Source organism: Nicotiana sylvestris, chromosome 2, assembly GCF_000393655.2.
Source record: "Nicotiana sylvestris chromosome 2, ASM39365v2, whole genome shotgun sequence".
In the NCBI taxonomy this organism is placed as follows: Eukaryota; Viridiplantae; Streptophyta; class Magnoliopsida; order Solanales; family Solanaceae; genus Nicotiana; species Nicotiana sylvestris.
In genome coordinates, this window is record NC_091058.1 from 45,666,382 (window position 1) to 45,679,835 (window position 13,454).

The 13,454-nt window shown below is 39.4% G+C and overlaps 2 protein-coding genes across 2 annotated transcripts; both read right to left on the minus strand.

The window, feature by feature from the left end:
- Positions 1 to 2,007: 2,007 nt before the first annotated feature.
- On the minus strand, positions 2,008 to 4,728 carry LOC138884874 (uncharacterized). Its single transcript, XM_070165734.1, has 3 exons — positions 3,826 to 4,728; positions 3,476 to 3,667; positions 2,008 to 3,363 (listed from the first exon to the last, which is right to left on the minus strand). Exons 1-3 carry the CDS (start codon positions 4,726 to 4,728, stop codon positions 2,008 to 2,010), a joined length of 2,451 nt encoding a protein of 816 aa, XP_070021835.1.
- Positions 4,729 to 5,289: 561 nt separating this feature from the next.
- On the minus strand, positions 5,290 to 5,913 carry LOC138884875 (uncharacterized). Its single transcript, XM_070165735.1, has one exon. It carries the CDS (start codon positions 5,911 to 5,913, stop codon positions 5,290 to 5,292), a length of 624 nt encoding a protein of 207 aa, XP_070021836.1.
- Positions 5,914 to 13,454: the final 7,541 nt, after the last annotated feature.

Consider the following 13,454-nt stretch of genomic DNA (forward strand, 5'->3'; position numbering starts at 1 on the left):
CCTATCCCAAAATCTCGTGGCCATTCTTGTAATGACTTCATCGGTATATTCTGCCGATGAATCCAGAACTACACATGGCCTGATTCCTGTAAGACTAGGGATATGTAGGTAACTCGAAGACTAGAGTCCGACCTCTATTATTCGAAATATCCTGTCCGGTCAAAATTGGCCATCATTTCTTTACCCGAAAACTCTTTCATCCTTCCCAGGTAAAGAGGGGCAGCAGTTGATACTCAATTTTTCTCCATATATTTTTTAATACACATATATACTTTCAAAATAGCACATATGCGGTTATAAGCATGCATATCTTTTATAATTTGAAAAAGAAGAAGCTCTAAATTGATTTATTTCTTCCCTTTTTATTTATAAAACTTCCAATAATTATCCTTCAAATTATTTTTTGTGGTTATTTAGTCATCTAAATTCTTTATTTATTCCAAAATATTGTTTAAATGTTTTTAATGCATTTTTTTTCAATCTGCTAGGCAAACGCCTAGGGCTAGTTTTATTAATAACCAGATAAAAGACAAAATACAATGTCATTATATCCTACGAACTGAAAGGAATAAAGTTTGAAATTAACAAATAGCCTATTATCAAAGTTGAGTGTTGCACTCAACATTGATATCGCATTAATGCTATTAAGCTTTGTAATACAATTCTGCATCCAAGAATGTGCATGTGAAAGGCTTCAAAAACGCATGCTGTACTTTGTTTGCACTCATTTGACCAGATCTTATCAAGTTCCATTCATACTCCATCATTAAAACAAATATATACCTGAGCTCCTCTAAAATCCCTAGCATGCTGGTGTTAAATCCAACCTTTTTGTTCCATCCTCGAGTTTCTTTCAACATTATTCTTCGGCGTGCAATTCCAATTGGAACTGCCGAGCCTCCCTCGTGGAATGCATATGAGCTCCACCTACAGCTGCATCATAAAGAAATATATCCCATAGTACCTTCATCCTAGAGTATTGCATGCTTTTATGTATCCTAGATAACTTTCCATGTGCATTCCACTTTTCCATTTGATTCCTTTGCTCAACAGCATGTGTTGTCTGCCATGCCTTCCACATTAAACCATGTGTACACATTATTTTAATGAATCCGAAAATGTATTGAAGCAACACATGCTGCATTGGCCTTCCACGAGAGTGGATTATTTTATGAATCCGAAAGAAATATACAAAGCTGCATTGGCCTTTGTTGCCATCTTTTCTAGAAAACATTTTTACCTCCCTCTTGGAATGCATGTGAGCTCCACCTACAACTACATCATAAAGAAATATATCCCATGGTACCTTCATCCTAGAGTATTGCATGCTTTTATGTATCCTAGATAACTTTCCATGTGCATTCCACTTTTCCATTTGATTCCTTTGCTCAACAGCATGTGTTGTCTGCCATGACTTCCACATTAAACCATGTGTACACATTATTTTAATGAATCCGAAAATGTATTGAAGCAACACATGCTGCATTGGCCTTCCACGAGAGTGGATTATTTTATTAATCTGAAAGAAATATACAAAGCTGCATTGGCCTTTGTTGCCATCTTTTTTCGAAAACATTTTTTCTGCACATGCTAGTTGTGTTTCCAATGCCATTTGCTTCTTGTTGTGGTCGAAATGAAGAGCAATCATTTTTATATTCCCAGATCTTGTCTCTAAACGAACCGTGCGTGTGCTATTAAACACTTCTGCACCATGCTGGTTGTATATCCAATGAACTAAAAGAACACGATCACCCCATGCTGGTTGGGTTTCCAATGCCATTAGTCTTTGTTGTTGTGCTCGATTATTGATGTGTTTTTGTTCTTTAGCATAAGTTATCTCGAAAAGTTGCAGCATGGAGTGCCATAAGCATTGTGATAACGTAGTGTCACCTGCGCTAGAGAGAAGATAGTTAGAAATACCAACCATTATATCCTCCTCCCTTAGGATTTGAATATATTGGTCGATTAAGTTGACATGCCTCCTGCTCTTCCTTTTCTCTTTGATTCTTATCTCCTATCCACCTTCACCCTTAGACTTGGACATTTCAGCTTTTCTTCATTAACCAACCTCCTTCCCTGTGCATCTAGATGCCAGAATTGTTGGCATTCTATTTCTCTATGATCTAAAACATAATTAGCCAAGTGATCTGCCAGCTTGTTGCCCTCCCTATGAATATGAGTAACTTTGTAATTGCCCTCATTCATTAGTTGCATCATTTCCTCTACCTGGTCAGATATGATCCATGGTGGTTTCCAGATCCCATCTATTATCTTTTTTAATAACATTGAGTCAGTTTGAAGCCATACATGAGAGTATTGTTGAAATCTGCATAACCTTAGTGCTTCTACCATGGCCTTCGCTTCAGCTACTGTGTTTGTTGTCTCCTCAATCTCTTTCCCTCCTGACTTGACTATGTCACCGTTTTCATTTCTTATACAAAAACCTATTGAGCTCCTGCCTGGATTTCCTCTCGATGCACCATCCGTATTAACTTTTAGCCATCCTGCACTTGGAAATTCCCACATGACTTTTGTAACCTTAAGTTTAGGAGTGAAATTTTCCATCATAGTTAATAGATCTTGCCATTTGTGAGGTACCATGTCCATCCCACGTTTTCTCACTTTCACCAATGCCTGGAGATTTGATGAAACTTGATAAATCACACTGCTAGTTGTCACAGCATCACTATACTTCATACTATTTCTTCTTTTCCAAAGTTCCCAGACTATGCATGAGGGGAGTGATTGCATTACTGGTTTGAGCCTTAAGCACACATTTGCAGTCCAACATTTTGTGATTGCTTGGTGCAATATAAGTCCCTCCACAGTTATTCCTGCCCTCGATAGAAAATACTTCCAAGTTGTCTTTGCAATTTCTGATCTAAAAAACAAGTGCTGAAGAGATTCCTCGTCAGGCTGTATACAACACCAACATTTTGATGGCATGCAGTAGCCTACCCTTTTCAAGAAATCATCTAAAGGTAGCTTTGCTTTCCACACTTTCCACATGAAAAATGCTATTTTAAAAGGCAGTCCCTTTACCCAAATCATCCTATAAGCTATTCTTGGTTCGTCTCTTCTTCTCGTATACTCCCATGCTGACTTAACACTGAAATATCCTCTTGTTTCTAGCATCCAACAAGGCATGTCAAGAACCTGCTGAGGTGAAGGTGGTTTGATTTTCTCCAGAATGTGTACTGATAAGTCTTCAGGAAGCATTTCAAATAGTCTGTCCACATCCCACTCACCATCTAAGGTAACATCATGTACATTATGTATATTTTCATCAATGCCAAAGTCCTGAGGAACTAAAAAATATAGTGCCCCAAGACCTGTCCAGTTTTCATACATAGTGAGGATCCCCTTTTTGTTTTCCAAAGGATTTGATGTTCAATCAGATCTCTGCATTCCAACATTTTTCTCCAAATGTGAGACCCCCTTTTCCATGGAACAATTACAGAATTTAATTTTTTACAGTATTTCTGACATACGAAAGAACTCCATAGGCTTGGTTTTGTTCTGAAATTCCACCACAACTTGCTGAATAATGCCTTTGATACATCATGCAGTGACCTGAAACCATTCCTCCTTCATCAACTGGCATGCATAAGGTATTCCATGAAGCCCAACGCCTACTAGTTCCTCCTACAGTGCTGCTCCAGAAAAACTGAGCAAACAATTTGTGCAACCTATTTATCACATACTTTGGAGGGGTTACCGCTGATAGTAGATGCATAGGCATGCTTTGCGGTACATGGGATATGAGAACTGCCCTGCCCCTACTGATAATAACTTGCCCTGCCATAATTGCAGTTTGTCCATTACCTTAGTAAATAGGGGCTGATAGTATTCCAGCTTTCTCCTTGCATAAAATATAGGACAACCTAGATATATGATAGGGAAGTCATTCCTATGAATACCTCTGATCCTTTCTACCTTGCTGAACACTTCCATATCTGTTAAATGATGCAGGTACACAACTGATTTGGTCTTGTTAACAAGCTGCCCAGATGCAGCTTCATATGCCTTCAGCACTTGCATAATCAGCATCAGAGATGTTTCATCTGAGGATGAGAAAATAATCATGTCATCTGCATACGCCAAATGATTGATCTTTGGACTCCACTTTGGCATCCCAAATCCACAAAAATACAGGTTAGTATGTAGTGCATTGAGACCCCTAGATAATGCTTCTGCTGCCAATATAAACAAAGTTGGAGATACAGGATCACCTTGTTTTACTCCCCTTGAGGACTTAAAGAACCCATGAGCTTGACCATTGATTAGAATAGAATACCAATTGTTTGAAACTAATCCAAAGACAATACCTATCAACCTTTCTGTGAATCCCATCTTTCTCAGTACCTTGGTTAGGAATAGCCAAGATAATCTATCATAAGCTTTGGTCATATCTAGCTTCAGGATGACATTAGGTCCAGCCTTAGTTCTAAGCCTAATGTCAGTCACTATCTCCTGAGTTAGAAGGATGTTTTCTACTATATTCCTGCCCTTAACAAAACCTTCCTGTTCCTCTGATATCATACATGGGAGAAATTTCACTAGCCTTTCATGTACCACCCTCGATATAACCTTATTAGAAAAATTACTGAGGCTTATTGGTCTTAAATCAGAAAAGGTGGTAACTTCTTTTTTCTTTGGTAGAAGAACTAGGTTGGTGTGTGTTACACACTTGGGTAGCTCATGACCATTGAAAAAAGCCCTCACCATGTCGTACAGGTCATCCCCTATTATGTCCCAACAAGAATGATAGAATTTTCCTGTCATACCATTTGCCCCCTAGCACTATCACCATTTAGTCCAAGTACTGCCACTTTAACCTCCTCTTTTGTTGGATGCTTAATCAATTCTGCATTCTGCTCAGTGTTAATCAGATTAGGAACATGCTCTAAGATATCAAATGATGAAGGAGTAGCTACTTCTGTGAACTGTTCCTTGTAGTATTTGATAGCCTCTTCTGCAATTTCTTGTTCTTCTTCAATCCAGGTTCCTCCACTATTTTGAATTCTGTTAAGCTGAAGTCTCTTTCTCGTACCTCTCACTTGTGTGTGGAAAAACTTAGTGTTCCTATCCCCTTCCTTGAACCAAGTCATGCCTGTCTTTTGTTGCCAATATTTCTCCTCTAGTGTAAGACATTTGATCAATTCTGCCTGAACCTTTTGTAGCCTTTCCCTGTTCATCCCTGTAGGATTTGCTTCAAATTCTGCTTCATGAACCATCACTACCTCCTCCATGCTTGCTATCTTTTGGAAAATATCTCCAAATGTAGCCTTACTCCACAATGAAAGGGCCTTCTTTAATTTTTTTTAACTTGTGATTAAAAAGAATATAAGGATTTGCACTGAAATCAGCTGTCCAATTCTCTTTCACCACATCTTTAAAAGTCGCATGTTCCACCCAAAAATTCAAGAACTTAAAAGGCTTTTTTATTTGTGGAGTCTCAATATCACACTTCAGATACATTGGACTATGATCAGAACCAGTCTTTGACAAATGTTGCACCTCTATTCCTGGAAATGTTTGTTGGAACTCAACATTGGCCAAACATCTGTCTAGCCTTTTGAATATACAGTCTTCCTCTGCTCTCCCATTCCACCATGTAAATATGATGCCTTTAAATCCAAGGTCGAAGAGATTGCAAGTGTTGACGCAGTGTCGAAAATCATCAATTTCATTCAATGACACAGGTAGCCCACCAAACTTCTCTTCTTTATCCCATATTACATTGAAATCACCTCCTACAAGCCATGGTGCATCCATATCCCTTGCCATTGCATATAATGAATCCCATAATTCTATCCTCTCAATTGCATCACATTTAGCATATATCAATGTTAGGACAAACTCCACATGCGATTCAGTATGAAACAATCGTAGTGTTAATTGTTGCACCATATTGTACATAACAGTTACCTCAAATACCTCATCTATGAAAGACCAAATCTTGTTGGAAACATTCGAAATTGCCTGTGTAATTCCTATCTTGTTTCTGTACCTTTCCAGTTTTTTTTGCTTGTTGCTTTGGATCCATTAATCCTACAAATTCATAGTGATTTTGCCTATGCATTTTTGTCAACCTTTCAAAGGCCTGCTGTGTGTTGACTGACCTTATATTCCAAATGATAGCATTCATCACTGATTGTTGGATTTAGTTAGCATTCTCCTTGTGTGCAACCCAGCTTTTGGTGCTGCAAAATTATCTTTTTGTTGCTTCTTCTTACCTTTTGTTGCTGATTTTGCCTTTTCCACTTGCGTAGGTGATAAGTCACCTTGCCTTGCAGCATTCATAAGGTGTTGGGTAGTCGATTCGTGATCCATGTCGTATCCTGATCTACCAAGTTCTTCTCCTTCTTCATTGTCTTCATTCCCTCCTGATGTAGCTCCAAATGCATTTTTAAGGACCAAGGCCTTCTCTTCTCCTCGTTTTAACAGCTGCAACTGCTTTTTCTCCAATGTAACAGTAACATTTACTATTTTTGTTTTTTGTTTTGGCTGTTTCTCCTTCTCTGATGGGTTGTGTCCTTGTGGGTCTTTTTTTAATGCATTTTTTATAATTGCATTTACATTTTTTTGGTTAAATTACATATCTTTGCAATAATAGCCTTACTAATGTATAATTACATTATTAGTGCGTAAAATAATATTTTATATTTTTAAAATGTTAAAAAACTATTTTAAATCATATTAGTACACAAAAATATTTTTTAGAAATCATTTATTATTTTTATAAATTATATAGGATTAAAAGTGGCTATTTAAAACTTAGCCTTGCCTTAATTCTGACCCAATACCCAGCCCAACTTTTAAACCTAAACCTACCCAGGCCCAATACCCATCTACCCGACCCGATCCGGCCCCAAAAAACCCTTTAATCTCGGCCGTTGATCATAGAGATCAATGGCCACAAATAACCATTCCTAAAATAAACCCAAAAGTCCCCCCAAACCTTATCATTTTCTATACTACCCGCCGCCCTGAAACCCCTCTCTGCTCTCAAATGCTCTCAACCTAACCCTAATCCAATCTCACTGACCCTCATCTATGGCTATCTCTGGTAGTTTCTCACCACCTCCCAAGCCTCCAATGGCCTCTCTCACATTATTCTTACTATCTCCAAGGCCCTCAAGGGACCAGGGCTAGTGACTTGCATCTATGGTTCCTCCCTCGCCTGTTTCAGGCCATTCCAGTATAATTCCGAGTAAGATCGTCCTATATTGACTATGATCTATGGGTTTCTCAGTATGTTTCTTCATCTCTGTGCCGTTCTCTTCGAAACCCTAATTTCTTTTTCTAAACCTCTTAGATCTGTACAGATCTGAGGTGATTTGGGTTTGTTTTATGTGAGTTTTACAGCAACCTTAAGATTCTTTACAATAATCGTATGATTTTCAAGTGATTTTCATCTTTTCCTAAAACTAGGGTTTCTGAAATTTCTTTTTTAAAAATTGTTTGTTGATTTTTGTGTTTAATCTTCTGCTTTTCATATATTTTGACTAATTTTATGAGTCTGCCACAACTTTAACTCGCTTGTACCAAAAGCCCTAATTTTGGGGTTCTTCATTTGGTTTTTGAGTATTAGTACGTCTGATTGTGTTCTTGGTTCTTATGATTTCTCGTGATTTTCTTGTCCTAATATGCTTTTACTGAATTTCTTAGTTCGACCTTTCACTGATTTTATGTGCTTGTGTTCGTCCTGACTATTCATGTTAAGACCTGTAACATTCTCCTTGAATTAGTGCCGTTCTAACTATTTGTTTTGTTAAAGTTATGTGGAATCCTGACTATTCATGTTGTACCTTATTTTATATGTTAAACATGCTGACTCTTTCATGACTTTCTCCTTGATTATTCTGAATTCCTTATTTCTTGGTTTGATTTGAACACTTTCCTTTAAACTTTTGATTCTTACCTCTCTACTCGATTTGATTGAATTGCTTGCCTTAATTAATTTTCCTTTGCCTTGTTTGTATTGTGATGATTCATACTGATTTGTTTCCTTAATTAAAACTTCTGTTATTTACCCCAAATTACCTACTCTATACTAAACCCTACTTGATTCCTTTCCTTACATACTTAGCATGCTTTACCGTTGATCTAAATTGTCCCTTGATTAAGGGAAAGACTTGCTAATTTATATGTGACTTCCCTGATTTGCTACTTAATTGATCTCTTACCTTATTTGTTAAGATTTTGATTACTATATAAACTCCATCTTATTTTAATTTCAAAAACAACGAACATTAGTTCAAAAATCACCACTCCTTACACTCTAAAGTTCTCTTTCTCTGCTGCTACTTGTGATACTATCACGACCCTAAAACTGACTAGGTCATGATGGCGCCTATCGTGAAACTAGTCCAGCCGACACAACTCCTGAGTTAACCATTTAATCAATAACAATCATTTTTAAGCCTTTAATTAATCAGACATCTCATAATGAAAGTCTAAATGAACATTGCAGAATAAATACACAAGCCCTACATCGGGGTGTCACAAGTCACGAGCATATACTAAGGTCTGAATATAAAGAAAAGTCTAAAAAATGTCCTAAATACAATCTAAGGAAGACAAGAGGGAGAAAAGCAGGGTTGCGAATGCCGGGCAGCTACCTTGCTAACTCCGCTGACTCTGCCACTAAGCAATCAACACCCGCTATCGGGTTCAGAAATACCTGGATCTGCACACGAGGTGCAGGGAGTAATGTGAGTACGCCAACTCAGTAAGTAATAAAAGTAAATGAAAGCTGGGCAGTAAGAAAGCACGTAAAACACAACATAACGCTACAGCAAATGCAGTATATTCCCAAACAGTACAGAAATCATTTTCTTCGTAAATCAAGATCAGTTTCATTAAAACCCTTTTTAAAACAACTTTAAATAGTTTCAAACGAGTGATAAAACAGTGAGTACAAAATAATAGAAACATTAACAGCCTCTCGGGCAAAACATGTACCATAAACCGCCTCTCGGGCATAATATCATTAGAACCAGCCCCTCAAGCTACCTCACAATCACTCGTACTCTGCCCCTCGGGCATAATATGGATCAAGAACAGCCTCTTAGGCAACAACATGAAATAACAATAGCCCTTCGGGCTACATCATATCACTCACACTGGGTACCCGCGCTCACTAGGGGTGTACAGACTTCGGGAGGGGACCCTTACGGCCCAAGCACAATAATAAGCCATCTCGTGGCATAATCAATATATCACTCACTCAGGGTACTCGCTCTCACTCGGGGTGTACAGACTCCGGGAGGGGCCCCTTACAACCCAAGCGCAATAACAAGCCATCTCGTGACATAATCAAATAGGCTCTCAGCCTCATATCAAGCCACCTCATTGCGTAAATACTCAGGACCTTGGCCTCATAATCATGAATCCATACAATACCGCTGCGGCGCACAACCCGATCACATAATAACCTCACAATGCAGGCCCTCGGCCCCACTCAGTCAGAAATCTCTAAAAGCCACTCAAGCACAGTAAAATATGATACTCCGCTCAAAATATCATTTAAGATGTCAAAACAGAGTAAACATGGTTGAGTTATAAAAACAGTAGAATGTAGCATGACTGATTACAAGTATAAAGTCAAAACAATGAGGAATGGTAGTAAACATCCCCCAAGGGTCCAAAACAGTCGGCACGAGGCCGAAATATGGCATTCAGCCCAAAACATGATGATAGCAAATAGTTTTCAATCAAATACGTGGCTAAACAACCATACGGGACGGACTAAGTCACAATCCCCAATGGTGCATGACCCTACGCTCGTCATCTAGCACGTGCGTCACCTCACAGTTGCACAACTATGTGCAATCTGGGGTTTCATACCCTTAGGACAAACATTTACAATCATTACTTACCTCTTTCCGGTCCAAACTCAAGCCCGCGATGCCTTTGCCTCTCGAATCAGCCTCAACTCGAGATGAATCTATCCAAAATCAGAATCATGACGTCAAAATATGCTAAGGGAATGAGGCCCATGAGAAAATAATCAAATTACAACACAAATCCCGAAATTGGCCAAACCGAACCCTCGGGCCCATGTCTCAGAATCCGATAAATATGACATCAATAGACTCCTTATCCTCCCACGAGTTCATTCATACCAAAAGTACCAAAATCGGACCTCAATTGGCCCCTCAAATCACCACTCAAATCTCTCCAATTAACCAAGCCCTAACCCCCAATTTAACACTGATTTTCCCGTAAATTTCATGCTAACAATGATAAAAATCTTCATAATAATGAGCTTAGGAACCAAGGACCTTAAATGAATCCATCTGAAAATCTCCCTTGAAATATCTCCCAAAATCTTCACCCCGAATGAAATATTGAGAAAAATGACCAAAAATCGCGAAGAAAATCTTTTATACTTTCTGACCCAGGCTTTTTGCACCTGCGGTCTATTGCCGCTTCTGCGCTACCACTTCTGCGGTCAAATGCACGACTTCTGCGGTTTTACACTTTCTGCGCCTGCGACACAGACTCTGCATCTGCGGGCTCGCATGTGTGGCTCACCTCCCGCATTTGCATCTTCTGCTCTTTTCGCCTGTGACTGCATATGCGGCTCATATCCTCTTCTACGAGTCCGCACCTGCGGTCCCCTAGCCGCATGTGCGGTTATGACATCAATAGGATACTTTAGCTGCCAAACCCAACTCAAAATCTCCGGATAACCACCCGAAATCACCCCGAGGTCCCCGGGACCTCAACCAAAAGCACGAACAAGTCATATGCCACTATCCAAACCTATACCAATCTTCAAAACACCTCAAACAACATCGAATCAACCAAATAACATCGGATTCAAGCCTAAGGTTCCAAAATCTTTCGAATTTTGCTTTTGATCAAAAAGTCTATCAACCCATGTCCTAATGACCTGAAATTTTGCACACATATCCCAAATGACACAGCGGACCTACTCCAATTTACGGAATTCCATTCTGACCCTTATATCAAAATCTCCGCTCTCAACCAGAAAATACCAAAATTCCAATTTCGCTAATTCAAGCCTAAATCTACTCTGGACCTCCAAAACACATTCCGATCACGCTCCTAAGTCCCGAATAACCTAACGGCGCTAACCAAATCATAAAAATTCCAATTCGAGATCATATACCAACAAGCCAAAACTTGGTCAAATCTTTCAAATTTTAAGCTTTAAACTGAGAACTGTTTCTTCCAAATTCATTCTAATTATCCTAAAAACCAGAACCAACAATTTACATTAGTCACAATACATCACATAGGGCTAGTCATGCCCGAAAAATGGCGAGCGAAGTGCAAAAGCTCAAAACGACCGCTAGGGTTGTTACATCCTCCCCCACTTAAACAAACATTCGTCCTCGAACGTGCCACGAGTTGTTCCGAAAACCATCAAATCGATATGAAACCTTACTATGCACATACCCGGGAGTGATTCCATGTCACCCTACCTCATATAGGTCCGATGACACAATGTAACTAAAATTTCCCAATTCAACCTAGCCCATAAACTTTAGAACCACATTTCGACTTCTAAAATCATCTACAAGATTAGAATCTCACATTTATACTCTGAATAAGCCCGAACAAGCTGTAATAACCCATACAACCTCAGGTGCAGTTATATGATATAACACATAACTCAAACACTTGTAGCGATAACTTCTAATCACAGCAATTGCTCAAGACATCCGAATTTCGATAATAAGCCTTTTATAAAATAAAGTCTCATTCCAACACTTCCGTATACTGCCAATGATAAATGAAACACATAGAAATTCATAACCACTCCTCAGATCAACGATTCGTGAAGCCACTTCTCCTTTGGCAAGGACCATAGCAAATTTCTGAGCCGAACATTGATATTATCCTTCCAACACGCTGAATTGAATCTGTTTGTATTCATTCTATATCCCAATGATCTCATCTAATCCAACATAACTACTCTGGTGACATGACACATCAATACAATCTAAATCCATAACTCGTGCAATCCGCGCACCAATAAGCAACAATCCCAACGTACTCAAATCATGAAAAATGACTCAAATAAGAGAGCTGTACCGCAAGCTCACCAGTACCACCACACACAATGCTGAGAACATGTCATACTTCGTAGAAACAGAACACACGAATCTAACCCGAAGGGTCATACCTCTACAAAACTTCACTACAATGCGTGACCCTGTCCAAACACTGGTTTGCAGGAAACACCTCAAGTCACTAGACTCAAAATTGATAACCGCGCGCAAATTTAATGTCTACAACCAAAGCAATTCATCATAACCACAGCGAGGTAATTGACATAATATTAAACAAACCCAAAAGGACACTACTGATACGCCATTCGCCGAGCAATACCCAATACTCCTCCCACTCAAATTCCACTGAGAGGCCCCAATAAAACCGCACCACATGTGCCTATAACCAACGAATCCTAACGCCTCGCAACATGGAAATATAACTGATAGATCTCTCTAGATCACTAAGAAGCTCAATACAATCGAATCAACACATCTCTCGACAATACAACTCGGAGTCAACCAAGTTGACTCGAGTTAGAACACACATCCATATTGGCCTACCAATGAACCCTTTGTCAAGGAGTTCCTGAAGCTGCTCCTTCAACTCCTTTAACTACACCTGTGCCACACGATACGGTGCCCATCACCAAATCAATACCGAAACCAACAACCCTATCCGACGACATGCCTGACAGCAGGAAACATATCCGAAAAATCCCTCACCACCGGAATTGAATCAATTTTAGAAATATCTGCACTGACATCCATCACGAATGCCAAACAAGAAAGACAACCCTTCCCAACCATCCGCTGGATCTTCAAAAATGAAATCGCCCTACTGGGAACATAACCTGTCAAACCTCGCCACTCAATCCGTGGCATCCCCGGCATAGCCAACGCTGTCGCCTTAGCGAAACAACCCAAAATAACATGACACAGAGACAACCAGTACATACCCAATGTCATACCAAAATCTAGCATACTAAGAAATAAGGACCCACTCGGGTCTCCAAACCTCCAATAGTTACTACACAAGACCGATATACGCCGTCCATAACCATGACCTAACTTGTTTATGAGAACTCCCAGTTTCCCAATCCATACAGCACGCGAATCACCATATCCGATCCCAACTCCACCGTCCGAATACACAGTACACCTCTAATACCCAATCATCCCACGAGAGGTACTCCTATAATTCTTCTGTGCCACCAAGCAAACTTGGATATTAGTAGTCGATCCAACAAGAGAGTGCCGCAATACTAATGAAGTATCCTCAACTCAAACACATCACCCTTTCTAAAATGTATACCCTCATCAAGCCACACCAATTAGTGATCTCATTTACCTAGCCACCTGAAACTGCCCATGCTACCTAAGAATTATGACCTTCCTTTCAAAACAAACCTCATATACCTT